Source organism: Scyliorhinus torazame, chromosome 2 (genome assembly GCF_047496885.1).
Source record: "Scyliorhinus torazame isolate Kashiwa2021f chromosome 2, sScyTor2.1, whole genome shotgun sequence".
In the NCBI taxonomy this organism is placed as follows: domain Eukaryota; kingdom Metazoa; phylum Chordata; class Chondrichthyes; order Carcharhiniformes; family Scyliorhinidae; genus Scyliorhinus; species Scyliorhinus torazame.
In genome coordinates, this window is record NC_092708.1 from 197,848,861 (window position 1) to 197,876,024 (window position 27,164).

The 27,164-nt window shown below is 51.2% G+C and overlaps 1 protein-coding gene across 1 annotated transcript in view; it reads left to right on the forward strand.

Annotated features, from left to right (window-relative positions):
* Nucleotides 1–17,850: 17,850 nt before the first annotated feature.
* LOC140394977 (carboxypeptidase O-like) overlaps nt 17,851–27,164 on the forward strand; it is a 74,464-nt gene continuing 65,150 nt past the window's right edge. Inside the window, exons 1-2 of the mRNA XM_072482246.1 lie at nt 17,851–17,980; nt 20,563–20,638. Of these exons, the coding sequence (XP_072338347.1) occupies nt 17,892–17,980; nt 20,563–20,638 (165 nt within the window). The 5' untranslated portion in view covers nt 17,851–17,891. The remainder of the gene's footprint in view (nt 17,981–20,562; nt 20,639–27,164) is intronic.

Here is a 27,164-nt window from a genome sequence, read left to right on the forward strand (position 1 = left end):
GTAAACCTCCTACCGGCGAGGTAGTGTCTCCAGCACCGCACAGCCTCCACAATGGCTTGTGCCTCCTTTTCGACTGCAGAGTGTCGAATCTCGGAGGCGGTGAGGGTTCGGGAGAAGAACGCTACTGGTCTGCCTCCTTGATTGAGGGTAGCAGCCAGGGCGATGTCTGATGCATCGCTCTCTACCTGGAAAGGGATGGTTTCGTCCACCGCGTGCATGGCGGCCTTGATGATGTCGGCCTTGATGCGGTTGAAGGCCAATTGAGCCTCAGCCGAGAGGGGAAAAGTGGTGGTCTTTAGGAGTGGGCGGGCTTTGTCCGCATACTTGGGGACACACTGGGCGTAATAGGAGAAAAGCCCCAAGCACCGTTTGAGGGCCTTGAGGCTGCGGGGAGAGGGAGTTCCTTAAGGGGGCGCATGCAGTCGGGGTCGGGACCTAGGACCCCGTCTTTCACGACATAGCCGAGGATGGCCAGCCGGGTGGTGTGGAAAACGCATTTTCCCTCGTTATAGGTCAGGTTAAGGGCTCGGGCGGTCTGGAGGAACTTCTTGAGGTTAGCGTCATGGTCCTGCTGATCATGGCCGCAGATGGTGACATTGTCCAAGTACGGGTATGTAGCCCGCAAACCGTACTGGTCCACCATTTGGTCCATCGCGCTTTGAAAGACGGAGACCCCATTTGTGACACCAAAGGGGACCCTGAGGAAGTGGAAGAGCCGGCCGGCTGCTTCGAAGGCAGTATAGAGGCGGTCTTTTGGTCGGATGGGGAGCTGGTGGTAGGCAGATTTGTGGTCGACCGTGGAAAAGACTCGGTATTGGGCGATCCGATTTACCATTTCCGCGATCCGAGGAAGGGGGTACGCATCGAGCTGCGTGAATCGGTTTATGGTCTGGCTATAATCCACGACCATCCGTTTCTTCTCCCCAGACCGGACTACCACCACTTGCGCTCTCCAAGGGCTGTTGCTAGCCTCGATGACCCCCTCTCCCAGTAACCGCTGGACCTCTGACTTGATAAAAGCCATATCTTGGGCACTGTAGCGCCGGCTCCTGGTGGCGACGGGCTTACAGTCGTGAGTGAGGTTAGCGAATAGCGAGGGGGGTGCGACTTTCAGTGTCGCAAGGCAGCACACCGTGAGGGGGGGGCAAGGGTCCGCCGAACTTCAGTGTCAGGCTTCGGTGGCTGCACTGGAAATCCAGTCCGAGCAGCAGGGGGGCACAGAGGTGAGGGAGGATATAAAATCTGAAACGGGTGTATTTGGCACCTTGGATCGAGAGATCCGCAATACAGTTCCCCGTGAGTTGTACCGAATGGGACCCAGATGCGAGGGCTATGGTTTGGGATGTGGGATGGGTGCGTAGGGAACAGCGCCTTACCGTTTCAGGGTGGATAAAGCTCTCCGTGCTCCCGGAGTCGAAGAGGCATGCAGTGTCGTGCCCGTTGACCTGGACCTGCATCATGGAGTTCTGCAGGTGTTTTGGCCGAGTTTGATCGAGGGTGATCGCACCCAGTCGCGGGTAGTCAGAGTGGTAAAATGGCCGCTGCCGTTGGTCGCACGTGTCGAGTCGAGAAGATGGCCGCCGACCAGATGGCCGCTCCCATGATTCGCACGAGGCTGATGACGCGTCAGAAGAGGACGTGTCGGGTCGGTGCGCAGCAGCATTGCGAGGCCTGCGGGCCTGAGAGCCTGATTTTCGGGCCGGCTGTTCTTTGTTTTTCTGGCCCCTGGGTCTGGCCAGGCAGACCCTCGCAAAGTGCCCTTTCTTCCCGCAGTCACTGCAGATCGTGGAGCGGGCTGGGCAGCGTGGGCGTGGGTGCTGGCCCTGCCCGCAGAAGTAGCAAGGTGTGCTCCCATGGTGAGCGGGTCGCCGCGTGGCGCAGGCCTGTACTACGGGCGAGTCTGAGGAAGTCCGGGGGGGGCTGGCAGAGTCCGCGGGGTACGTACCCAAGTTATGTCGGGCCACCTCCAGCGAGGAGGCGAGCGTTAGCGTCTCCTGGAGGTCTTTTGCCCCGTTTTCGAGCAGTCGCTGCCGGATGTAGGTCGAGCGGATGCCGGACACGAAAGAATCTCTGATGTGCAGGTTCATATGGACTTCCCTTGTCACATCCTGATGGTCACAGACCCTGGCCAGCGCGGTGAGTTTCTCAACAAACTTGTCGAGCGATTCCCCCGAGCGCTGCCAGCAGGTAGAGAGCAGATGCCGGGTGTGCACCTCATTGACGGGTTTGACAAACCGCTTGCGGAGCAACTCAATCGCTTCCTCATAAATCGTCGCCTTTTCGAGCGTGGCGGAGATTCTGTGACTCACCCGGGCGTGGAGTAGACGCAGCTTGCATGGCCCCAGGATGGGAGTCTCTGCGGAGTCCAGGTAGGCCTCGAAGCACCGCAGCCAGTCTTTAAAAATTTCCTTTGCCTCCGGCATTCGTGCTTCCAGATTGAGCTTCTCTGGTTTTAGGCCTGCGTCCATCCTGAATCTAGTTTAGCCTAATAAACTGAGGTACCCTCAATAATGATGCTTAGAGATTAAACAGTAAAGAAGGCTTTATTAGGCTAATAACTATGCTACAGATTTGGACGAGAGCTGACTGCTATACAGACCATGAGGCAGGCCTTTATGTATGGCTCCCAGATGGGCGGAGCCAGAGGCGGAGTCCCCAGGGTTCCAAGCCTGGTCTTAAAGGGGACATCACCTTACATGATGATAAGGCAGTAACCGTTCATCACAACCCGCTTCTGCCTTCTCGCCGGCTCTTTGAACTGCTGCTTTCCGGCAGCTTCCTTCCCCCTAGCTGTTGCTCGTGCCTTTTAAGGTTGGGGGAGTTTTAGGTGGCTTTTTGGGCCCAAAACATAAAACAATTCGCTGTTTTGGTGCAATTGGAAGGGGAGCCTCCTGATGTGCATCCGCTCAGCACATCACCGCGTCTCTCGAGTTATGTTGATCCTCAGCTTTGCCGGGTAGATCTCCCCAAACCTCACTTGCTTTTCTACAATGACGCTTTCGCATGACCAAAGGCTGCATGCCCTAGAATTCAGGGACACAGTCTGTGGAGTTCGCCCCCCTCCCCCCCCCCTCTGGGAGCAGTGGGTGCTGGGAAATTTGGTGCAATTTAATGGCCGCATAGTGCTTGAGCGGTTGAGCACGGTCGTTAGATCGCAGGAGATGCCAAATTTGAGAACCAAGCCATGCGCCGATCGGTTTGCGTTCTAACCGGCCCTCTCCTGTCGGTGAAATCAGGATCCCGCTGGAGTATGGCGAGTGGTCACATGGGTGCCAATTAGTACATCTTTTTAAAATGCTTGAAAAAGGACTTGGGGTTGAGAATGGGCAGGCACTGGAAGACGAACAAGAACCTAGGAGGACCGTCATCTTTATGGACTGCACCCTGCCCGCCAGGGAGAGTGGCAGCATGTCCCACCTCCTAAAGTCCCCCTCCATCTGGTCCACCAGCCATGCTAAATTGAGCTTGTGCAAGACCCCCCAGCTCTTGGCCACTTGGATGACCAAGTACGGAAAGCTCCTCTCCACCATCTTGAGCGATAGCTCTCCCAACCTCTTTTCCTGGCCCCTCGCATGCAGCACAAAAAGCTCGCTTTTTCCCACATTTAGCTTTCATCCCGAGAAGTCTCCAAAATCCCTAAATGCCTGCATGACCTCCCCCATCCTCTCCACCGGATCCGCAATGTACAGAAGCAGGTCATCCGCATACAGTGAAACACGTATGTGTTCACTGTGCTCCTCCTCCCCCCCCCCCGAACCAACCCCCTCCAGTTCCTGGACTCCCTCAACACCATGGCCAGCGGCTCAATCGCCAGGGCAAACAGCAGGGGGGACAAGGAGCACACCTGCCTCGTCCCACGATATAGTCTAAAGTACCCCGACTGCCGCCAGTTCGTCGAAACACTCGTTACCGGGGCCTGATACATCAATTTGACCCATCTAGTCAGTGAAGCGGGTGGCTATCAGCCTGTCCCGTGCCCGCTGGCCCAGCCGGCAATGGTGGACAGCCACCCGCCCGTGTCTTGCCCGTCAGCCCTGACCATTGCCCCATCTCCCTCATCTGGGAGGACTGCGCCTCTTCCTGCTGCTCCTCCACTCCGCCCTCCTCTGCCTGCGGCACATCGCCCCTCTGCTGGGCTATATTGTGCAGGACGCAGCACACCACAATGATGCGGCCGACCCTATCTGACCGATACTGGAGGGCGCCCCCAGAGAGGTCCATGCACCTGAAATGCATCTTCAGCACGCCAAAGCACCTCTCTATCACTCCCCTTGTCGCTACATGGGCATCATTGTAGCGGTTCTCCGCCTCATTGTGTGGCCTCCGTATAGGCGTCATCAGCCACGATCGCAATGGGTAGCCCCTGTCGCCCAGCAACCAGCCCCTCAGCCGGGGATGGCGTCCCCCGTACATGCCGGTGATGTATGACCGCGACAACACATATGAGTTGTGTACACTGCCCGGGTAACGGGCGCAGGCGTGCAGGATCATCATGCGGTGGTCGCAGACCACCTGTATGTTCATCGAATAGGTCCCCTTCCTATTGGTGAACACGGCCCTGTTATCTGCAGGTGGCCACACGGCGACGTGCATCCCATCAATCGCGCCCTGGGCCATGGGGAACCCGGCCACGGCAGAGAAGCCCACGGCCCGGGCATCTTGGCTGGCCCGGTCCACAGGGAAGCGAATGTAGCGGTGTGCCATGGCATATAGGGCGTCTGTCACTGCCCGGATGCACCGGTGCACCGATGTCTGCGATATGCCGGACAGGTCCCCACTCGGTGCCTGGAATGACCCCGTTGCATAAAAGTTCAGGGCCACCGTAACCTTGACGGACACGGGGAGAGGGTGTCCCCCGCCAGTGCCACGCGGTGACAGGTGCGCCAGCAGGTGGCAGATGTGTGCCATGGTTTCCCGGCTCATCCGGAGTCTCCTCCTGCATTCCCGGTCCGTGAGGTCCTGGTACGACAGCCGGGGCCGATGCACACGGGGCGCCCTCGGGTGCCTCCGTTGCCGTGGGGCCGCGACGTCCTCCTCCCCCTCCTTGTCCTGTCGGTCAGGTGTCCCTCCAGCCTAGTCGGCTGCCGCCTGCCCCTCTGCGGCAGGCTGCGCCGCCTCTTTGGCACGCTCCTCCTCTTCATCCAGGGCAAAATGGCCTTTAGCGGCTGCCGCCATGGCGGCCAACATCGCTGGCTGATCGGAAAACATGACGGCCTGGGAGGGCGGGGGGGAGGGGGGGGGTGGAACGACGGCATGTCATCATTGCCCATACTCCCTCCTCCCCCCAGCCAGGTGGCATGGACCGCATGGGTCTGACTGTTGGAGGCTGGCACCTGGCCAGGTGGACCAACTCACTTGCCCCCCCCCCCCCACGTCCCTCCCCGGCACGGACCCCCCCCCCCATCCCCCTCCCCAGAACGGACCCCATCCTCCTCCCCGGCACGGACCCCATCCCCCTCCCCGGCACGGACCCCATTCCCCTCCCCGGCACGGACCCCATCCTCCTCCCCGGCACGGACCCCATCCTCCTCCCGGCACGGACCCCATCCCCCTCCCCGGCATGGACCCCACCCCCCTCTCCAGCACGGACCCCATCCCCCTCCCCGGCACAGACCCCATCCCCCTCCCCGGCACGGACCCCATCCCCCTCCCCGGCACGGCCCCCCCCCCATCCCCCTCCCCGGCACGGACCCCATCCCCCTCCCCGGCACGGACCCCATCCTCCTCCCCGACACTCACCCCCCCCCCCCGGCATTCCCCCGGAGCCCAGCCCACTCTAACCCCCCCCCCCCCCCCGCCGCACACACAAACACACAACCCTACACACACCTCTCCCCCACACATTCAGACTGCAGCCACGCCATCGCCTCTCCAGCGGCCAACCCCCCAGGCCGTCACCCACCTCCACGCTGGTCGGCGTAAACCTTGAGCACTGGTTGACGCCAATTGAAAGGAGGTTTGATTTACGCCGACGTGACCCGTCATCACATCTGCGGGACGTCGGCCCATCCGGACGGGAGAATATCGGCAGCCCCAAAATCCATTGCCTTGCGCCCACCCGTGCCATTCTCCGAGGTGTGCGGCGCCATTGACGCCCCGCTGACTTTTCTCCCTTCGGAGACTTCGGCGGGCGGCGGGGGCGGAATTCACGGCGGCCAACGGCCATTCTCCCACCCGCTGAGGGGGTCGGAGAATCTCGCCCAAGGTATCTGGATGAGTGAGAATCTTCTTACTTATCATTGTAATAGATTAGGAGCTAACACCAGGTGCTCATAGCCAATTAAAAATCAATTACGTGCCCTGGCATTATTATTATTTTTTTTATTATTAACTGGTCAATTGGATCCAATAGTTTGTAAAAGATCGGAACCGACTAATTAACTGTTTTGGGTTGTGGTAAGGAAGTCAAAACAATTTTCTTTGCAGTAGAAAGAAAATAGATCCATTAATGGGAATAGCTTGACCCAAGATCCAAGAGGTACAAGAAAACCCAACACGGTACAGAGGTGTAAAGAGATTACGAGAGTTTTAGAAGGAGACATCTTCAAGATAATTCCAGTCCAGGTTTTTGTGTGCATCATTGCCATGGAGAATGCAGCATGGAACAGTTAGCTGCCCAGCTTTGTTCAAATTCAAACTTGGCAGGTCAACTCTGATTGGTCAAGGCATTGCCAAGGCGATTGAATTATTTGCAGACAGAAAGAGCATGTTCATGTTTTACACCTTTTCCAACTAAACCAAAGCTTGGTGGGCAATCATTCCCTGGTTCATTCCCCAGGGCAATGCCTTGACCAATCAGATTTGATCTGCCAGTATGAATTGGGATGTTTTCTGATGATTGCTCAATGAGCAGTACCATTCACGACGCTTCAGATCCAGAAGCAGTCTGCGTCGATACAAAGCAAGACCTGGACAACATTCAGGTTCTCAGCTATAAGTGACAAGGGACACTCACACCATACAAGTGGCAGCCAATGACCATCTCCAACAAAGGAGAATCTAATCAACTCCCCTTAACATTCAACAGCATTACAACAGCTGAATCCCACACCATCACCACCCTCGCTGGCACCATTTGTTGCATATTTTATATCTCGGAGCTGAGTTGACACTTGTTTCTTTGTGCTGTGGGACAAAACAATACTCAAGTCGTGAGTAAGCTGAAAGTAGACTTTATTACAAGCATGGAGGGGAATGCTCAATGAAGCAAAGCATATCATACAGTCGATATTGTGACATACATTGATACACAACATTTATTCCCCACATCTCTTTTTATGTAGCAAGTAAACAAGGCATTGTTAATGCATGAGAGCTGGTGATTGGAGTGATGGTGCTATTGATCCCTCTTGAGATGGTCAAGCACTAACCATTGACAAATGTTTTCCATATTAACCCCACCTCACAAAGCTGCTATCACACTGGCATGATCTCAAAAATGGGGCTGCTGCTCTTTGTCTGGGGGACCAGCCTCCAAGCTTCCTCAATCACCAAACAAGTCCTCCATCCTCACTGCTTCCTAATTCCCCTTCCTCCTATCACTATCTAGTCACCCCCTGTTACATTTGAACCCATCCTAATGCATGTTGCTGATCATGTCCTCCTCAGGACGCTTTGATGTTGACATCCCATGTCTTTTGTCAATCTGATCACTCTCAAGGCCTCTTCTCAAGACCACATGCACCAAAACATGCATGCCATGCAGATCCCTCTAACATGACCTGGACAACCTGCTCAATGTGCCCCTGACAGTGCTGCCTCAGTCCCAGGACAGTCTCTAACTCTTCCTTGAATAATCTTATAGCTCTTACCCCAGGACGGTCTTTCACTCTTCCCCTCTGTTCTTTGACTACACTCCTCTCCTCTCTATGTACAGTCGAGAAACAGACCGTTCTAATTATCTGCAAGCAGGCCGCTTAATTTGGAGGGCGATCGTGATTCTGGCAAGTAGGCCTTTTAATGAACATTAAAGAGATGCAAACAAAAGCAAATGAATATGTTGCTAACTTTTGGTTGGTTCAATTGGCTCTGTTTTATAACCTTTGCTCTAGAGTCGCTTGGTATCTTTCTGATACCGCCACGAGGTTCAAGTTCAATTAATGATCAATAACTCAATACACCAATTAGTAAGATTCAAATCAAAGCACATTTATTGTACACAGTAATCGCTACTCAGGCATAAACTCTACTTTCTAAGCTATTTCTATAACTAACAGGCCAACACTTAGTTTCGGGCTGGCCCACCAGGTCAGGGGAACAAATGGCCTTTCGTTCGGGTTCTGAGTCTGTGGGATTCAAAAGCTGGTATGGACTGGTAGCTAGGAGCGCCTATCTCGTAGCGAGCGTTGACTTGAGACTTACGTTCTTTGGAGGCAGCTGGACAGGTCACTGTCAAGGGTTGGTTCGCGTTGCTGAGTGACCCTGTCAAGAAGGACGATTTGAACTTGGGGGCTTTACTTTATAGTCCCCAGGGCTTCCCGCCCTTTGGGGCAGACCCCGTACCTGGTTTCAAGTGATTGGACTTCGTTCCAATCACTTGGTTCGATTTCTCCAATGCTGGAGTGGTTCCCTGATCGTTGGGCGGTCTTTAAGTGTCTGTTAACCTCTTTTGTGTTGGCTCCTGCTGGCGCCGAGGAGTCTGGCTTGGCTTTGTTTACCTTAAAATGTTTTGACTGTTCCCGGGGATCGCTCATTAATATGTAGATGGCTGCTACATTACTATGCAGATGGCTGCTGGTTTCAGTGCTGTCTGGTTCCTTACAGGTCTTAATACACATGATTTCTATATTTGCTCTGTGTTGGCTGAATTTCCCTTCAGCCTTTGTGGTTCTCCATTTTAAGTCGAGAAGTGGCCAACTCAGGCGGCTGCTTGTGATCCTAACGCGAAGCGTGAAGGATCACATAACTGCGTTGTCTTCATTCCCTGACCCGGTGAGCACTCTTCTATGGCCTCTACACTGACCATAACTATGCAAGAAAATGTTAACTAACATTCTAAGTGGCGCGATGTCAAACCAAGGACATGCATTACAAAATAAGAAAAATGGTACCCCTCACTGTCCTCATTAAACTACACTCACTAAACATTCAATCATATTAATTTCTTAAACAATACACACAAAATCATGGCAGCATTATTCACATTTTGCCTGGCTTGGCAATCAAGCACAGGATTGTACAATCGCTCATGAAACACATTTCTTTATTCACAAAAAGAACGCAAACGAATGTCTTTTATTATAGATCGTGGGGGTCGGGGGTCTGGTCATAACCGAAAATAGGGGATCTTATCCTATATACTGGGGTGCGAGCGCGGTAAGCTCTCCTTCTCCATTTCCTCATGCGAATAGTCTGCATGATGCTGCAGAGTATCGCCAATACTAGTAGGGATTCTATTAAGTAGGACAGGGAGTACCAGGTTATAAACCTGTCACACCAAGATGGTGTGGTGTCGCTTGTGACTGGGCTCTGGGTGCTATGGGGAAGTGAATCATTAACGGCTGGGGGGGGGGGGGTGTTGGGATCAGGGGGTTCGCGTTCACGCGCAACCAAATGTTCATCAGGGTGATGAGCAACACGGAGGATGTCCTCATGGTTCTTCTTCTTTCTCTTCGTTTCGTCTCTTTTCCTGGATCTTCTGGGGTTCTGTGGGATCAAGCATAGTGTCTGTTACTATCTTGGTTTAATATCTTGTCTGTTAGTATGTCTGTCCTTTTGTGCCAATTCTCCCTTTACAATTTGTCACCATATGTGACTCCCTCATTTTTTTAAAAACCGAATATTCCGGACAAGACACACTTAAAAATACTGAAACAGTGCGAGCCGTCTCGCAGGCTTTGCGATTTACCATCCAAATGTTTGAGGATGTAAATAGCATTGGGATGGTAACCTAAGGGTTGCCGGAAAACAAAACAAAACTTTTTGAACCAAAAGTGACGAAATGAGGTGCGTATGGGTCGCGACGGGTAAGAGTTGGATGGAATCCCCGGGTAGAACGGCGACCAATGCCTTTGTGCTCTACCTGAGCGTAGCTGACCAGAGGGGGGGGGGGGGTCCTCAGGCAGGGCGGAGATCAATGCTGTTTCTCCACTGCCTGAGCAACCGACAAGAACGGGCAAGAAATGTAGTCATCGTGGGGAGTTGACGTAGTGGTTCTACCTTCGAACCAGAAGGGCAGTTATGAACGGGGGTCTGTGTTTCTGTCGACAGACGAGTTTTTCTGAACTGGCGTCTGAGACATTAACAAGTCTCTGTGGACAAACTAGTTCCTCTGAACTAACTTCCGGGACAAATTAGTTTCTCTGACTGCCAGTGGGCGTCAGAAGGGTGGTGGCGTGGGGCCGTGAATTTTTTTTCGATCTCACAAACAACGTTTAACAATACCACGACAAACATCATTAAACATGCTGCAGGTTTCATCAGAAAGGACACCGTTTTCTCCCAAGCGGTTCCATTTTAAAATATCATCTGGACACCTCAGTTATCAGTTGCGAACAGGGTCGCAAAGGGGTTCTCGCTTTGGGAGTCAGACTCAAAGTCGTCATCTTCTCCCGGATGCCATACTCTGGAATGTATCAGGGCTGATAGGGCTGCGTGGTACGATTTGGGGTCCATCTCGTCGTTCCGGACGAGCCTGTATGAGCTGTCGCGGTGCCAAAAGGTGGTGTCTAGTTCTGTGGGGGCAGAGTCGGGGTCGTCATTGTAGGTCGGTGGTTGGTGGTGGGGTTTGTTTAGGAAAGTGATCATGAAGGGATCACTCGAATCGTGGTCAGATTCGCTGGGTGTGGGTTCTGTTGCATGGGGATAGTAGGGAGGCGTGCTGTGGCTATCGTCCGAGTCACAGTCGCTGTCTCTGCTGCTGCTGTCTGTGGGCGTTCCGGGGCGGAGTGTATATTTCGGGAGTGGAGTCGAGGTTGTGTCCGTGGCTGGGCTGGACGTGTTGGGGGAGGGTAGGGTTACGTTGGCTGTGTGCGGGACGCGGTCTGCTGCATCGAGCATGACGTGGTGTGAGTGGTTAGACTGTGTCCCATATGCCTTCAGCTGATTGATATGGAACCACGCAGTCTTTCCATTGGGGTACTTTATCTTGTAGACGGAAGGGCTTACTTTGTCCGCAATGGAGTACGGACCCGAATATTTAGGTGACAGGAATGTGCTGGGGTTGTATATGGAGAGCATGACTTGCTGTCCTACACTGAACTCAGTCGCATGCACTGTCTTGTCGAAACAGGCCTTGCTCTGTTTCTTTCTTGTGCCCAATTTCACTGCGGCTGCTAGCTGAGCCGTTTTTACATTTTCCACTAATTGTTTGACTGCGTTCTCGTGTGTGAGGGCGTCACTTCGGGGCTGGTCAAGTCCAAACCTAATAAAAACTCTGTGCCTTTCATGGGGCGTCCGGTCATGAGGGTGTGTGGGGTGTAACCTGTGGATGTTGAAACTGTATTGCGCAAAAACATCAGCGCAAAAGGGAGGACTGAATCCCAAGTGGTGTTGTTCTGCTGGACCATTTTTCTGAGGGTGGATTTTAGGGTCCGATTCATGCGCTCCACGATACCACTTGTCTGGGCGTGGTATGCGATGTGGAATTTTTGGGTAATGCCAAATATCGTGAGGACGTTCTTCATGACACGTCCCGTAAAATGGGAACCTTGGTCGGATTCAATGCAGCGGGGGAGTCCCCATCTCGTAAAGGTGTGGTAGGTTAAGACCTTGGCCGTGTGGTCTTTGCCGTGTTCGTTCTGGATGGGAATGCTTCCACCCATTTTGTAAACATGTCTATCACCACGAGTACATATTTATAATCATTCCTGCAAGGGGGCAATGGTCCAATATAATCAATCTGGAGGTTAGTCCAGGGGCCATTAACGGGTCGGGTGTGACTAAGCTGAGCCTTTTTGGTATATCTGTCCGGATTGTTCTGGGCACAGATAAGGCAATTCTCAACGTAGTGAGTTACATCTTCTTTCAAACTCGGCCACCAGCAGAGCTGCCTGAGGTGGGCTGTAGTGGGATCAATTCCCTGATGTCCATGATTGTCATGGAACAAACAAATGAGCTGATTCTTGTCCTGTTCAGGAACCACATAAAGGGTATATTTTAACACCACACTGTCATGTGTGGTCAGAGCATTTTAAAATCTATCATAGGGTGCTGGATAGCTTCCTTTCAAAATCTCCCTGAGATTGCTGTCCTGCTTCTGGGCCTGCACCAAATCCTCGATATTAGTCTGCGAGACCTGAACTGCATTCACTGGTGCGCTCTCAGGGGGTGTCCCAAAATATCCGTGCCTGGAACCTGCCTTAGCCAGTGCTTCGCCTTTTACATTTCCAGGGGGGGAGGAACGATGGTGACTATGAATATTAACAATACCAAATGTCCTGTTCTGTGCTCTTCCTAAAATGTGGCGGAGTAATGGGGCTGAAGAGAGTGGTTTTCTGTCTGCGGAAACAAATCCTCTTGCTTTCCACAGCGGTAGGAATTCCGTAAGACTGTTGCAGACATAGAGGCTGTCCGAATATATGTCTGCTGGGCTGGGGAAGGAATCTGGGTGTTCCACTATGTATGCGATGGCTGCAAGTTCTGCTGCCTGCGCGCCTAAGTGTCCTGGAAGTTTTATTGCTATTTCTTCTAGGGCGCGTCCCTGCGCGTCCTTGACGTAAATGCCGCATTCTGTTATGCGCTTCCCTTCCAATATTGTGGAAGATCCATCCACATATATCCTAATGGGTTCGCATGTGTCTGTGTGCTTGGGCTCTGGGTTGGACTACCTATCTTTCTGGGGGGTGTTTTTGCAATAAAGGGGCATGTGTTGTGGTGTGGAGAGATAATTTCACATTCATGGGGGGTTCCGGGGTACTGTCAGCTAAAAAAGTGTGGGTTTAGGTCTTTTTAACAGTGATGTCCCATCCCTGCAAAAGAAGGGTACATCTGGCTGCTCTAATCTGACTAACTGTACCGTCCTTGAGTCATCCGTCAAGTAAAAGTTGGGTGGGGGTGTGTTCCGTCAGGATTGTGATGGGGTTTAGTCCGGTTATGTAAGAAAAATACTGTACTGCCCAAAAAACTGCGAGCAGGTGCCTTTCACAGGCTGAAAATCCCTGCTCCACAGCATCTAAAACTCTGGAGGCGTAAGCTACGGGCCTTAACTGGTCGTGCCGTTCCTGGAGGAGCACGGCGGTCTGTGGTCGCTACCTCTATCCCATAGGGGGGAAGCGGGTCTGGAACTTGTAGTGCGGGGGCTGCTATGAGTGCTCTTTTCAAATAGTCCACAGCATCCGTATGCTGCGGAAGCCATTCCCAGGGTGCTCCTTTCTTTACGATGTCTGAGAGGGGTGCTGCCTTGCTGGCGAAACCGTCAATGTGGTTTCGGCAGTAGCCAACCAGTCCTAAAAATGACCGGAGGGCTGAAACGTTCTGGGGAAGGGGCAATTTAGCAATCGAGTCAATCCTTTTATGCTCAATCTCGCATTTACCGTGCGTGATAATTGTTCCCAAGTATAACACTTTGTTTTCCAAAACCTGGGCCTTTCTGGTGTTGACTTTACATCCAATTTTCTGTAAGAGTTCCAGGAGTTCGGACAGAAGCTCGATGTGCTCTTCCTTGGTGTCTGTCTGCAGTAATAGGTCGTGCACATACTGGACCAGACATTCGGGGCGAGAACATTTTGATAATCCATTTGCCAGCTGTCGGTGGAAAATGGAGGGGGAGTTGTGGAATCCTTGTGGAAGGCATGTCCACGTGTACTGCTGATTTTTGAACATGAAGGTAAATTTGTACTGCCACGCCTTTGCCAATGGAATGGACCAGAATTCATTACTGATATCCAAAACCGTAAAGTATCGGGAATTGAGTCCCTGCTTGAGCATGGTTTCGGGACTTGTGGCTACCGTGGGGGCTGCTGCGGGGGTGATTTTGTTGAGTTCCCGGTAATCGATGGTCAGTCGCCATGATCCGTCGGGCTTTCACACTGGCCAAATCGGGGCATTATTAGTGGAGGCTACTGGTCTAAGTATGCCCTGCTCTAATAAGCTGTCGATAACCTTTGCGATTTCTCCCTCTGCCTCTTGGGGAAATCCATATTGCTTTTGGGGTCTCAGGTCAGGTCCTGTGATTTGTACTGAACCAGTCATCCGGCCACAGTCGTGTTTGTGGGTCGCGAATGCTGTCCTGTGCTTCTGCAGAACTGCCCTAACCTGCTTGTGCTAATTGTGGTCGGGTCAAACCAAAATTCGCCGACTGCGTGAGCGTTGCGGGGGCTCTTGCGGATTTTGCCATTTTCCAGACACATTGGTTGACTGGATCAAAGGATAGGTTGTGGGAAGTCATAAAGTCAATTCCCAGAATGTGTTCTGCTGTGTGGGGTATATCGACTAAAACCACGGGGTGTTTGGTGGTGATGGTGCCGATTTGAATGGGTACAGGGACTGTGATGTGTCCCTGCTGTGAGTGGCCTGTAAAGCCACTGAGGGTGATGGTGGCTGTGGTGGGCCACGTGTCCTTTTGAAACATGGTGGAGGAATTTATTGTGGTGCGGGACCCTCCTGTGTCCCAGAGAAACTCGATGGGCTGTCCCCGTATTTTTGCTGCAACTACTGGTCGGCCGGACCTATCCCAAAGGGTGTCGCAGACCCAACTGGGGGAGCCCGAACACCGTCAGTCCGTTCCGGTCAGGTCCGTCTGATCTGAACCGGTGCTAACGCTATGTATTGGCTTTGTCCTGTTCTTATTTAGAGTGCCTGTCTGCTGGGCTCTCTGTTGCTTTTGTGGGGCATTGCATTCTTTTGCAAAGTGTCCCAACTGTCCACAGTTGTAACACTCCTGTGACTTTTGTGGGGGGCTGTTCTTGCCTTCATTTACCCATGCGGGGTTCCGGTGTACCTTAACTGCGTGTATGTCTGCTTCTGCCTGTTGTTGTTCGGGATTTTTATTTGTGGGTTTGTTTTGAACAGATTGCTCCCAGGCGCGGGACAATCTTTTTACAACCCATTTCTCATTATGAGCCTCCTCTGAGGGGTCATAATTCGCACAAGCTTTTTGTCCTGTTTCTGTGGCATGGGAGATAAGGGTGCGGGTCCATTTGGCCATGTTGTCTGGGGACAAATGGGCGCGGTCTAAGTCTCCGAAAACTGCTGTGAAATGGCTCCACAGGCGTCCAGCAAACGCTGTGGGGTGCTCGGTTTTCTTTTGCCTGCACTTATTCAGGCCATTTACGGGGTCACCCCTGATATACACGATCGCGTCTAGGATCGCGGTATGCATTTCTGCAAGGGTGCCTCCTCCTACGTTCTGTGGGTCAGGAAGGGCTGCTACGGCCAAAGGGTCTACACTCAAACCTGTGAGCTTCACATGCTCTCGCTCATCCAGGCCGTACATAGTCGCCTGCTGTTTTACTCTGGCAAAGAGGTGGTGGGGGTCTGAGGTGGGGAGGAACGGTTTGATTTTATTACACGTGTCCCGTAATTGGGTCACTGTTAAGGGGGCGGTGTACAGAAATTCCGTGCCGTCTGATGTGGCTGTGCGGTGGGTGGTTACAGGGTTCATTGGAGCCTGAGCTATCTGCTCTGTGGGGGGTTGGGGCGCTTTTCTCTTCTGGGGCTTTCCCTGCGCACATGTTCCCTGAACATATCTCTGCGCGGTCTCACTCAATTCTTCCCAATCAGGGCCATCTTCCTCATCTAGCTGTGATCCAAAGGTTTCCTGGAATCCTTTTTGAACTGAAAGCAGAGATTTCAGTTCTGCAATCTGCTTCCGGCACTTTGCGTGGTCTAATGAGCTTCGTCTTTGCTCCGTGGTGGCAGCATGGAGTGCTCTTAACGCTGCCTTCAGGTCACTACACTGCCTCTGCAATGCCTCTACCTGATTCTTGGTTTCCTCTCGTACCAGGACTGCACGTTGCATGTCCTGATAGGCCTTTCCGTACTGGAATTGGAAGCTGTTTAAGTGCACCAGACAAGACTGGTGTGCCCACTTGGCATCATCCACCTCTCCGTCTTTTGCTGCTAACTTCCTCCTTAACTCTATGTTCTCTTTCTCTACCTCGCTGACATCGACCTTGCTCATTCGATGTATGCCTTCTATCCCTTTCCGGAGCGCCCTAACGACCTCCTCTGTGCCTCGCAATTGTGCCAAACAGGACACGATTGCCATTGGCTTGCGAGCTTTTCCTAAGCTCCTCTTGTGGATCTCGCTCAGGTTCTCCAACCAAGTATGTCCTATACTCCCGGGACCTGTTTCCTCATTTTCACAGAATTCGCTCCAAAGGGGCCATCCTTTCCCTTTGAGGTACTTTCTGATTTCCTCTTCCCAAACGGGACACTGTCCTACTCTACTGCTGCTGGTCGCTGTGACCGCGAATTCTTCGGGGTTCATGAGGCGTTGCATTGCCTGCATTGCCATCTTTCCTCTCTGAATACTTCTCTTAAATTTGGAATGAGGGGCACTAAGGCGGTGCTGTAATTACGGGTACGGCTTTCGCTATTTTCCGGAATACAAACTCCCAACAGTTTTGTTGCAACAAAAAAAATCTATCAGTATTATCTTATCGCCCAGTTAGTTGCGCATGCATTTAACACACTTCCGAATTATGAGGATTGATCAGAACTTCTTGAACACTTGTGGTTTTTCTGTTCCCAATTGGATTTCTAATTCAAATTTTGGGTTCTCCCAGAGTGGTTTAGCCACTTCTAGATCATGTCCCGTCAGGATGTCGCCAGTAATATGTTGCTAACTTTTGGTTGGTTCAATTGGCTCTGTTTTATAACCTTTGCTCTAGAGTCGCCTGGTATCTTTATGCAACCGCCACGAGGTTCAAGTTCAAGTAATGATCAATAACTCAATACACCAATTAGTAAGATTCAAATCAAAGCACATTTATTATACACAGTAAATCGCTATTCATGCATAAACTCTACTTTCTGAGCTATTTGAGACTTACGTTCTTTGGAGGCAGCTGGACAGGTCACTGTCAAGGGTTGGTTCGCGTTGCTGAGTGACCCTGTTAAGAAGGACGATTTGAACTTGGGGGCTTTGCTTTATAGTCCCCAGGGGCTTCCCGCCCTTCGGGGCGGACCCCGTACCTGGTTTCAAGTGTTTGGACTTTGTTCCAATCACTTGGTTCGATTTCTCCAATGCTGGGTTGTTGAGTGGTCTTTAAGTGTCCGTTAACCTCTTTTGTGTTGGCTCCTGCTGGCGCCGAGGAGTCTGGCTTGGCTTTGTTTACCTTAAAATGTTTCAATGGTTCCCGAGGATCGCTCATTAATATGTAGATGGCTGCTGTATTACTATGCAGATGGCTGCTGATTTCAGTGCTGTCTGGTTCCCTACAGGTCTTAATACACATGATTTCTGTATTTGCTAGTCTTTGCCTGTGTTGGCTGAATTTCCCTTCAGCCTTTGCGGTTTTCCATTTTAAGTCGGGAAGTGGCCAACTCTGTTGGCTACAGGTTCCTGACACAAATTAGCAGGAAAGCCGACCTGCCTTTAACCCGCCAACAAAGTCGGGAGAACAAAATACTAAACTTGTTTCCTGCCGATGGAAATTGACTTTTCCCATTACGCCAAAGTTAGTGCCCCACCCGCCACAATTGCTGCCACTGGTGGGAGTGGAAAATTCCGCCCGCAATCTAGAAAACATCTATTAAATCTCCCTTTACCCTTCTCCACTTTAAGCAAAAGTGGGAAAGCTTCTCCAGTTTCTGCACATGGATGAAGTTAATCTAGTCTTTCATTAATTTCATTTCCAATGTGAAGAGGCTGAAACCAGGTTATTCATGGGTTAAGATTGTGGGCGTGGAGCTGTGATAATTGGATACAGTGTTGTTTGAGCCTGTACTCTGACCAGCTCTCAGCTCCCAAGTCCTTTTGTGGCAGTTTGAGAAGGTGGAAGTGGAATATGTTCACCATGCAGTGGTGGATAATGTGTGTCTCTACACTGCGGATATTCCCTCTGATCGCATACAGCTTCCAGGCACAATACAATGGGTAAGTCATCAAATATTACTGCTGTCTTATAAGTGAGGATGACTATTAGTAACTGACTAATACTAACAAAATGTGATAATAATTCTGTAGCCTCTATGGAGATTACCACCAATGACAATGATCCATCACATCTGAGTTTGTTTGAGTTCGTAATCTGCGCTGATACCACAGTGCAGAGCTGAGGGAACTCCAGTAGAAAAATTAAACCAAAGTGTTCTCCATTCATTGGGGCAGATACAAACGATCTTGGGTGGGATTCTCCATAGTTCGATGCCGAAATTGGGAATGACGATCGGGCGGGGAATTGCTCCTGACGTCGAAATTGCTGCAGGCAGCGGTTTGACACCAGGTAGCAATGTTCCACCCCTCCAAATCATGCGATGCTCCACCTCCGATGGGCCAAGATCCCGAGGGGTGGGATATGTGTGGTCTCAGTGGTCGTGAGCCTGGAGTGGCGCTTGTGGAGAGAGAGAGAGGGCGTGCCGACAGTGTCCAGCGCTGCCACATTCGGCCGAGATCTGTGCAGCTGTCTGGGGGCTTCTGCCAGGGCTGGGGAGAGTGGTGGGTGGTGGCCAGGAGGTGGGCTATGGGGTCGGGGCGTGCGGGTAAGCGGTCCAGCCATCGTTTCCGGCACGACCGGTGCGTGTGTGGCGGATGTAGGCGTACGTACGTCTGCAGCCTGTCAGCTCTGCGCATGTGCAGCACGGACTAGGCGATTCCACAACCATTTTCCGCGTGTTCCACGGGTGTTTCATGTGGCACCAGTGCTAGCCTCTCACCGGTACCAGAATCGGTGAAGGTTCTGCGCCGATTTTCCCGTCGTGGAACACCACGGATCCTCCGTTGGCGGCGGCACTTAGCCTCAGGAACGGAGAATCCAACCCCTTATGGGACTATCCTTGTGTTCTGGTCAATATTCTTCCTGTGTCTCGTTCATCTCCGATCTTCAATCACTTCCCCTTGGCAGACTTGCCATCTGGGCTTTGGAATTCTCTCCTTCCCCTCTCTACCTCTCCCTCCAGTTTAGATGGATCTAGATATTTTAATCATCTCTTTTTACCAAGAGTTTGGTCACTTGTCTGAATAGCTGCTTATGTGGCTTAGTATAATTATCCTGTTAAATGCCTCGGGACCATTCTAGAATCATAGAACTGCACAGAAGGAGTCATTCACCCTGTCAAGGTCATTTAAAAAAAATTTTTCATGGGCCAGCATTTGTTGCCCATCTCTAATCACCCTTGCTCTGGCATTTAAAAATTAACCACATTGTTGTGGGTCTGGAGTCACATTTGGCCAGATCAGATAAGGATGGCCGATTTCCTTCCCTAAAGGACATTAGTGAACCAGATGGGTTTTTATGACAATCGACAATGGTTTCATGGCCATCTCTAGACTTCCAGATTTTCATTGAATTCAAATTTTAGCATCTGCCGTGGTGGGATTGGAACCGATAAAATGTGAACGGGACTGGACAGGATAAATGCAGGATGGATGTTCCCAATGGTGGGGAGTCCAGAACCAGGTTTGGAGTATGAGGATACGGGAAAAACCATTTAGGACTAAAATATGAAGACATTTCTTCACTCAGAGAGGCGAGCCTGTGGAATTCACAACCACAGAAAGCAGTTGAGGCCAAAACATTGTATGTTTTCAAGTAGGAGTTAGATGTAGCTCTTGGGGCAAAGGGGGCAGCACAGTAGTTACCACGACTGTCCCACAGCACCAGGGACTGGATATGTTTCCGGTCTTGGGTGAGTTGTGGAGTTTGCACGTTCTCTCCGAGTCTGCGTGGGTTTCCTCTGGTTGCTCTGGTTTCCTCCCAGTCCAAAAATATGCAGGTTAGGTGGGGTTACGGGGGTAGGAAGGGGGAGTGGGCCAAGGTAGGATTTTCTTTCAGAGGGTCATTGCGGACTTGATGGGCTGAATGGCCCCCTTATGCAGTGGGGGGATTCTATGGATCAAAGGATATTGGGAAAAGTGGGAACAGGTTACTGAGTTGGGTGATCAGCCATGATCATAATGTATGATGGAACAGATTTGGCCACTTTCTGCTCCTATTTTCTTTGTTCCTGTGAACCTGGTTCTCTGGAGTTTTAGTTGATGCCAATCCCACTGCGCCACCAGCTCCCTCCAAGCTAACTCTGCATGAGCAACTCAGCTAGTCCCACTCCCCTGCCTTTTCCCCATGACCCTGCAAATACGTTTTGTTCACACGCTTATACATCGCCTTTTACAAGGCCCCATTTGAATCCACACTCTCAGGGAGTGCATTCCAGACCCTAACCACTGGCTGTGTAATGATATATATTTGCTTGTTGCCGTTGATTCTTTAGCCATCCACTTAAACCAGTCTCCTCTGGTTTGCAACTCTCCTGCCAAGAGGAACAGCTTCTCTCTCTATCTATGCCACCTGCACCTGTAATGATCTTTGAAAACCTCTATCAAATCTCCTCTAAATCGTCTCCCCTCTAAAGAGAGGAACCCCAGCTTCCTCAATCTATCTGAAGTTCCGCCAAAGGTGCCATATCTAGGCCAGTTTTTGTTCAGTAGGTAATAAAAAGGAATTTCTTCTCTCGTTTCAGGGACCAGGTGCTCCAACTCATCCCGGCAGATTCCGAGCAGGTGGAGTTTCTGCGGCAGCTGGTGGAGAATGAGTGGGTAGGTTCTGGAATGAGTATGTGCATCTTGGTTAGCTGTAATCAAGTGGCATCGGCATTCTGGTGTTGGTTTCATTTCTTGAACAAAGTTACTAAAGGTAGGCAACTGGAACTTCCTGTTGAGTCAGGTCTCATCTGGATGTTGTGTTCTGTGGTCTTGCCGTTGAAAGGACATACACAGGACATCTAGTTGTTTAACTAGAAGGATGATTTATTGATGAACACATGGAAAAAAACCAAAGATACAGACAAAGCTATAAATGAGTTCAGTGAACTTTCCTGGAGTTACTCTATGTGCGACGGTCCTTTTGTACGTCTCACTACCAACTGGCGGGTATCTCACGTCACGTGACTAATGTCTGACGCCACCAACTGGTTGGGGGTTTCATAACTTTTTTTTTAGACAATATTTTATTGAGGCATTTATAATTTTAACATTTTAACACTCTAAACAACAGAGCGGTCCAACACACGCAAAAACCCCACAATAACATACCCAACTTCCCCCCGCCCTAACTCCTAGCTACCCATATATTAGATTCCCTGCCTTATTCTTCACTTCCATGCCTCCCCTTTCCCCCCCGCCCCCCCATTCCCCCTCCCTCCTGCTGACGATCAGTTTTCCTTAAAGAAGTTGATGAACGGCTGCCACCTCCGAGCGAACCCCTTTAATGAACCCCTTAAGGCGAACTTAATCTTCCCTAGCCTAAGAAACCCTGCCATGTCACTGACCCACACACCCGACTTGGGAGGCTCCGATTCCATCCAACCCACCAAAATCCGTCTCCGGGCCACCAGGGAGGCAAAGACCAAAATGTTGGCCTCTCTCCCCACCCTGGGCTCCAGGATCTTCCGACACTCCAAGTATTGCCACCTCTGGACTCGGACTCACCCTCCCTTCCAGGACCTCTGACATGACTTCTGAGAATCCGTGCCAAAATCCCCTCAGCTTCGGACAAGCCCAAAACATATGTACATGATTCGCCGGGCTTCTCCCGCATCGCCCACATCTGTCCTCAACCGCCTCAAAAAACCTATTCATGTGGGCAGCACGGTGGCACAGTTGGTTAGTACAGCTACCTCACGGCGCCGAGGTCCCAGGTTCGATCCCGGCTCTGGGTCACTGTCCGTGTGGAGTTGGCACATTCTCCCTGTGTTTGCGTGGGTTTTGCCCCCACAACCCAAAGATGTGCAGGGTAGGTGGATTGGCCACGCTAAATTGCCCCTTAATTGGAAAAACAAATGAATTGGGTACTCTTTAAAAAAAAACTATTCATCCGGGCCACAGTCATATGAGCCCTGTGAGCCTGGCACACGATGATGATGCATTGACTCTCCTCAGGGCCTTCTCTCATAGCCCGGCTTCCAACTCCCCTCCCAGCTCTTCCTCCCACTTCCTCTTCACCTGCCCGATTGGGACCCCTGCCCACTCCATCAGTTCCTTATATATTTCCGAGACGCTCTCCTCCCCAACCCCTGTTTTAGACATCACCTTATCCTGTAGTCCCCTGAGAGGGAGGCGAGGGAAGTTTGGAACTTGTCTCCGGACAAAACCCCGTACCTGCAGGTACCGAAATCCGTTCTCACCCGATAACTCAAACTCCTCCTCTAGCTTCTCCAGCTCAAGAAACTCTCCTCAATGAAGAGATCCCCAAATCTCTCATTCCCTGCCCTTTGCCATCTCCTAAAGTCCCCGTCCAGCACCCCCCGGAGCGAACCAGTTGTTATCACAGACTGGTGACCACACCGACGCCCCCATGTGCTGCCTCCATTGCCCCCACACTCTCAGGGCTGCCACCACCACTGGGCTTGTGGAGTAACGGGCTGGCGAGAACGGCAGAGGTGCCGTTAACAAAGCCTTCAGACTCGTGCCCTTGCAAGATGCCGCCTCCACTCGCTCCCACACCGACCCCTCCCCCACTACCCATTTCCTAACCATCAAAATATTGGCCGCCCAGTAGTAATTAATAAAGATTGGAAGGGTCAAGCCCCCCTCTCCGCGCCCCCACTCAAGAAGGACCTTCTTCACCCTCGGGGCTTTCCCGGCCCATATAAAACCCGAGATCGCCATGTTCATCTTCCTAAAAAATGCCTTGGGGATAAAGATTGGGAGGCACTGAAACACATACAGCAATCTCAGGAGGACTGTCATCTTCACAGTCTGTACCCTCCCCGCCAATGACAGCGGAAGCATGTCCCAACTACGGAAGTCCCCTTTCATTTGCTCAATCAACCTGCCCAAATTTAGTTTATGAAGCTGACCCCAGTCCCTTGCCACCTGAATCCCCAGATACCTAAAACTCCCTCCCACCACTTTGAACATCATCCCCCTCAGTCTCCCCTCCTGCCCCCTTGCCTGGATCGCAACGACCTCACTCTTGCCCATATTCAGTTTGTAACCTGAGAGTCGACCAAATTCCTCCAGTATTCCCATAATTCCTGCAATTCCCCGCAATGGGTCTGTTATAAAAAGAGCAGATCATCCGCATCAAACGAGACCCTATGCTCCACCCCCCTCTCACTCTCCTCGCCAAATATTCAATGCCTTCAGCGCCATTGCCAAAGGCTCTATGGCCAGGGCAAACAGTAGTGGGAGAGTGGACACCCCTGCCTTGTCACCCTGCACAGACTGAAGCAGGCATTTTCAAAGTCGGGAGTGCGACCCGTGGGTGGGTCGCGGGCGAGTGTTGGGAGGGTCGCGGAGCCGTCCGTCACAGCGCTGCCGATTGCATAAATTTGCGCGCAACAGCCGGCTTTCAACAGTGCCGGCTGCGAGCGGCCTTCAGAAAGATTGCAACCAAGGGGCGGCACGAGACACAATGGTTAGCATAGCTGCCTACGACGCTGAGGACCCGGGTCCGAATCCCGGCCTTGGGTTACTGTCCATGTGGAGTTTGCACATTCTCCCCATGCCTGCGTGGGTTTCACCCCCCACAACACAAAGATTTGCAGGTTAAGTGGATTGGCCACGCTAGATTGTCCCTCAATTGGAAAAAAAATAATTGGGTACTCTAAATTAAAAAAAAAATTTTTGCACCGATGAGCCGGCACGCATGCGGCCGCATTTTTAAAATATGGTCGCAGCTGTTTTGAAGGCCGCTCGCAGCCGACATTGTTAAAAGCCGCTGCAAAATTTTTAGGGAGAATGATGTGATTTGTTGCTATCTGAACTTTGATGCTGATGAAGTGGAAATCTCTTACGCCAAGAATGGTCAGGATCTGGGTGTGGCATTTAAGATTGGGAAAGAGAGTCTCGCTGACAGAGCCTTATTTCCGCATGTTCAATGCCACAATTGTGCTGTGGAGCTTAACCTTGGACAGATGGAGACTCCATACTTTACGACACCGGAAGGCTTCACCTTCATTCAACAGGTTCCATTGAAGGAGCGTGTACGAGGGCCAAAGGTACCCAAAAACCATTTCCTCCATTTTGTCAGCAGCAAACAGGTTAAGAGAAAATGTTGGGTCGCGAAGGTCAGCCGGCATGGACAGCGAAGGTCGGCCGGCGTGGGTCGCAAAGGTCGGCCGGCATGGGCTGCGAAGGTCAGCCCACGAGGGTCACATTTCTAACTATGTACAACCTATCCACACGAATATCACCACACTGGAGACTGCGTCCAGTTCTGGGCACCATACTTGAGGAAGGATGTGATGGCATTGGAGAGAGTACAGAGAAAATTCACAAGACAAAGAATTGTAGTTATGAGGATAGATAGATTAGTGGGTTGGGTCTGTTTTCCTTGGAGAAAAGATGGCGGAGAGGAGAATAGGATAGAGATATTCAAGATCCTGAGGGTTGTGGACAGAGCAAATAGTGAGAAACTGTTTCCACACAAGAGTGCAACAGGAGCTAGGGGACACAGATTCAAAATAATGGGCAAAAAAAGTAGCAGTGATTTGCGTTGGGGGGGAAATTCACCGAGAGGATGGTTGGAGTCAAGAATGACCTTCCTGAGGGGGTGGTGGAGGCAGGTTCAATCGAGGGATTCAAAAGGGAATTACATTGCTAACTGAAAAGAAAGAATTTGCAAGGTTACAGGGATTCGACAGGAGTGTGGGATTAGGTGGAATACTCTGTCAGCGAGACAGTGAAACCCAATGGGCCAAATACGCTTCTTCTGAACTGGAAAGATTCAGTGATTCTGAAGGATTCACTCAGGTATCATCAGGCTCATTGTCCATTCCCAGTAGACTTCGGGCAATGTCAGAATACTCTGCCCATGATCATGTCCTGACCTTTATTCTTGTTAAAACTTGGTGCAGTGAATCTTACCATCCCCTCACTCTGAGCCCTGTCTTTGTTTGTGACACACATACACTTACCACTCTCAGAACATCTGCGTTAATGGTATTGGTCGATGGATAAATGTTGTCCGGAACACCCGAAGAACTTCTTAAACTGTTACTATAGGACCTTATCATGTCCACCTCATAGGCAAATAAGATCTTAAGACATAGGAGCAGAAGTGGGCAATTTGGCCCATCAAGTCTGTTCCGCTATTCAATGAGATCATGACTGCTGCGATGTGATAATTCTCAACTCCATTTTCCCGCCTTTTATCCATAACCCTTGATTCAATGACCGACTAAAAATCTATCTCAGTCTTGAACATACTTTTTTTTTAATACGCATTTTATTCAAACTTGTATCAAAGTAGGTTACAGCAAATAAACACCTCGGGAAACAATCTACCCAACAATCAACTATACAGTTTGTACAGATTTTTCTCCTTTTTCACCCCCCCCACCCCTGTGACGAAAAGCTCCTCAAACACGGTTACAAACATCCCCCACCTTTTTTCAAACTTCCCTGCTGAGCCCCTTAACTCATACTTTATCTTCTCTAACCGCAGAAAGTCGTACAGGTCACCCAACCGAGCCGCTACCCCCGGTGACGATGCCAACCGCCACTCCAGCAAAATTCATCGCCGTGCAATCAGAGAGTCGAAGTCCAAGACATCGGCCTTCCTCCTTTCCATGAGCTCCGGCTTCTCTGAAACCCCAAATATCGCCACCAAAGGGTCCGGGTCCACTCCCTCCTCCACTATCCTGGCTAAGACCGCAAGCGCTCCCGCCCAGAATCTTTCCAAAATTTTCACAACCCCAAAACATGTGCGCATGATTCACTGGCCCCCGCCCACACCTCTCTAACTCATCTGCTACCCCCTGAAAGAACCCACTCATTCTCGCCCGAGTCATATGCACCCTGTGCACCACATTAAACTGTATCAGGCTCACCCTTGCACAAGAGGAGGTCCCGTTTACCCTCCACAGTGCCTCACTCCATACTCCCCAATTGATCTCCATTCCTAACTCCGCTTCCCATTTCTCCTTGATCTTCGCCACCCGCTCGCCTCCCTGCTCCCCCAGCCACTTATATATATCCCCAATTCTTCCCTCCCCTTCCACATCCGGAAGCAGTAGTCGCTCCAGCAGGGTGTATCCCAGCAATCCAGGGAACCCCTTTGAGACCTATCGTGCAAAGTCCCTAACCTGTAAATACCTGAACTCACTACCCCTCGGCAGCTCTACCCTCTCCATTAGCTCCTCCAGACTGGCGAACCCTTCCTCCAAATACAAATCCCTCACCTTGACCAGCCCCACTTCCCTCCACCTCCTGTATACACTGTCCATCCCCCCCGGCTCAAACCCATGATTCTCACATAGCGGCGTTAGCACCGCTATCCCGTCCACCCTAAAATGCCTCCTCAGCTGATTCCATATCTTCACCGTGGACTGCACCACTGGATTCCCTGAATACCTACTTGGAGCCATTGGCAATGCTGCTGTCACCATAGCCCTCAAACTAGACCACTTACAAGATTCCTCCTCCATCCTAACCACTCTACCCCTTCTCCTTCCCACCACCGCCGCACCTTGTCCACATTCGCCGCTCAATAATAATGAAGCAAGTTTGGCAACGTCAACCCCCCCTGCTGCCTCTGCCTCTGTAACAGGATCCTCCCCCCCCCTTCGGCACCTTCCCCGCCCATACAAAGTCGAGATGATTGTGTCCACTTTCCAAAAAAAAAAAGCCTTTGGTATAAAGATCGGGAGAGCCTGAAAGATGAACAAGAACCTCGGCAGAATATTCATTTTCACCACTTGGACCCTCCCCGCCAATCTTGAACATACTTAACGCAGCCTCTACGGCTCTCTGTGGTAAAGAATTCCACAGCTTCACTACTCTCTGAGAGAAGAAATTCCTCCTTACCTCTGTCTTAAATGGATGACTCTGAGATTATGTTCTCGAGTCCTCGACTCTCCCACTAGGGGAAACATCCTCTCAGCATCTACCCTGTCGAGTCCCCTGAAAATCCTACATGACTCAATGAGGTTGCCTCTTATTCCTCAAACTCCAATGACAACCGGCCCAATCTACTCAAACTCTCCTCATAAAAAAATCCCTCAATACGCAATCAACCTCGTGAACCTTCTGTGGACTGCCTCCAATGCAAGTACATCTTTCCTGAAATAAGGGGACAATGCAGACAGGGCCTCAGCTAAGGTCTCTCCGGCAATGAAAC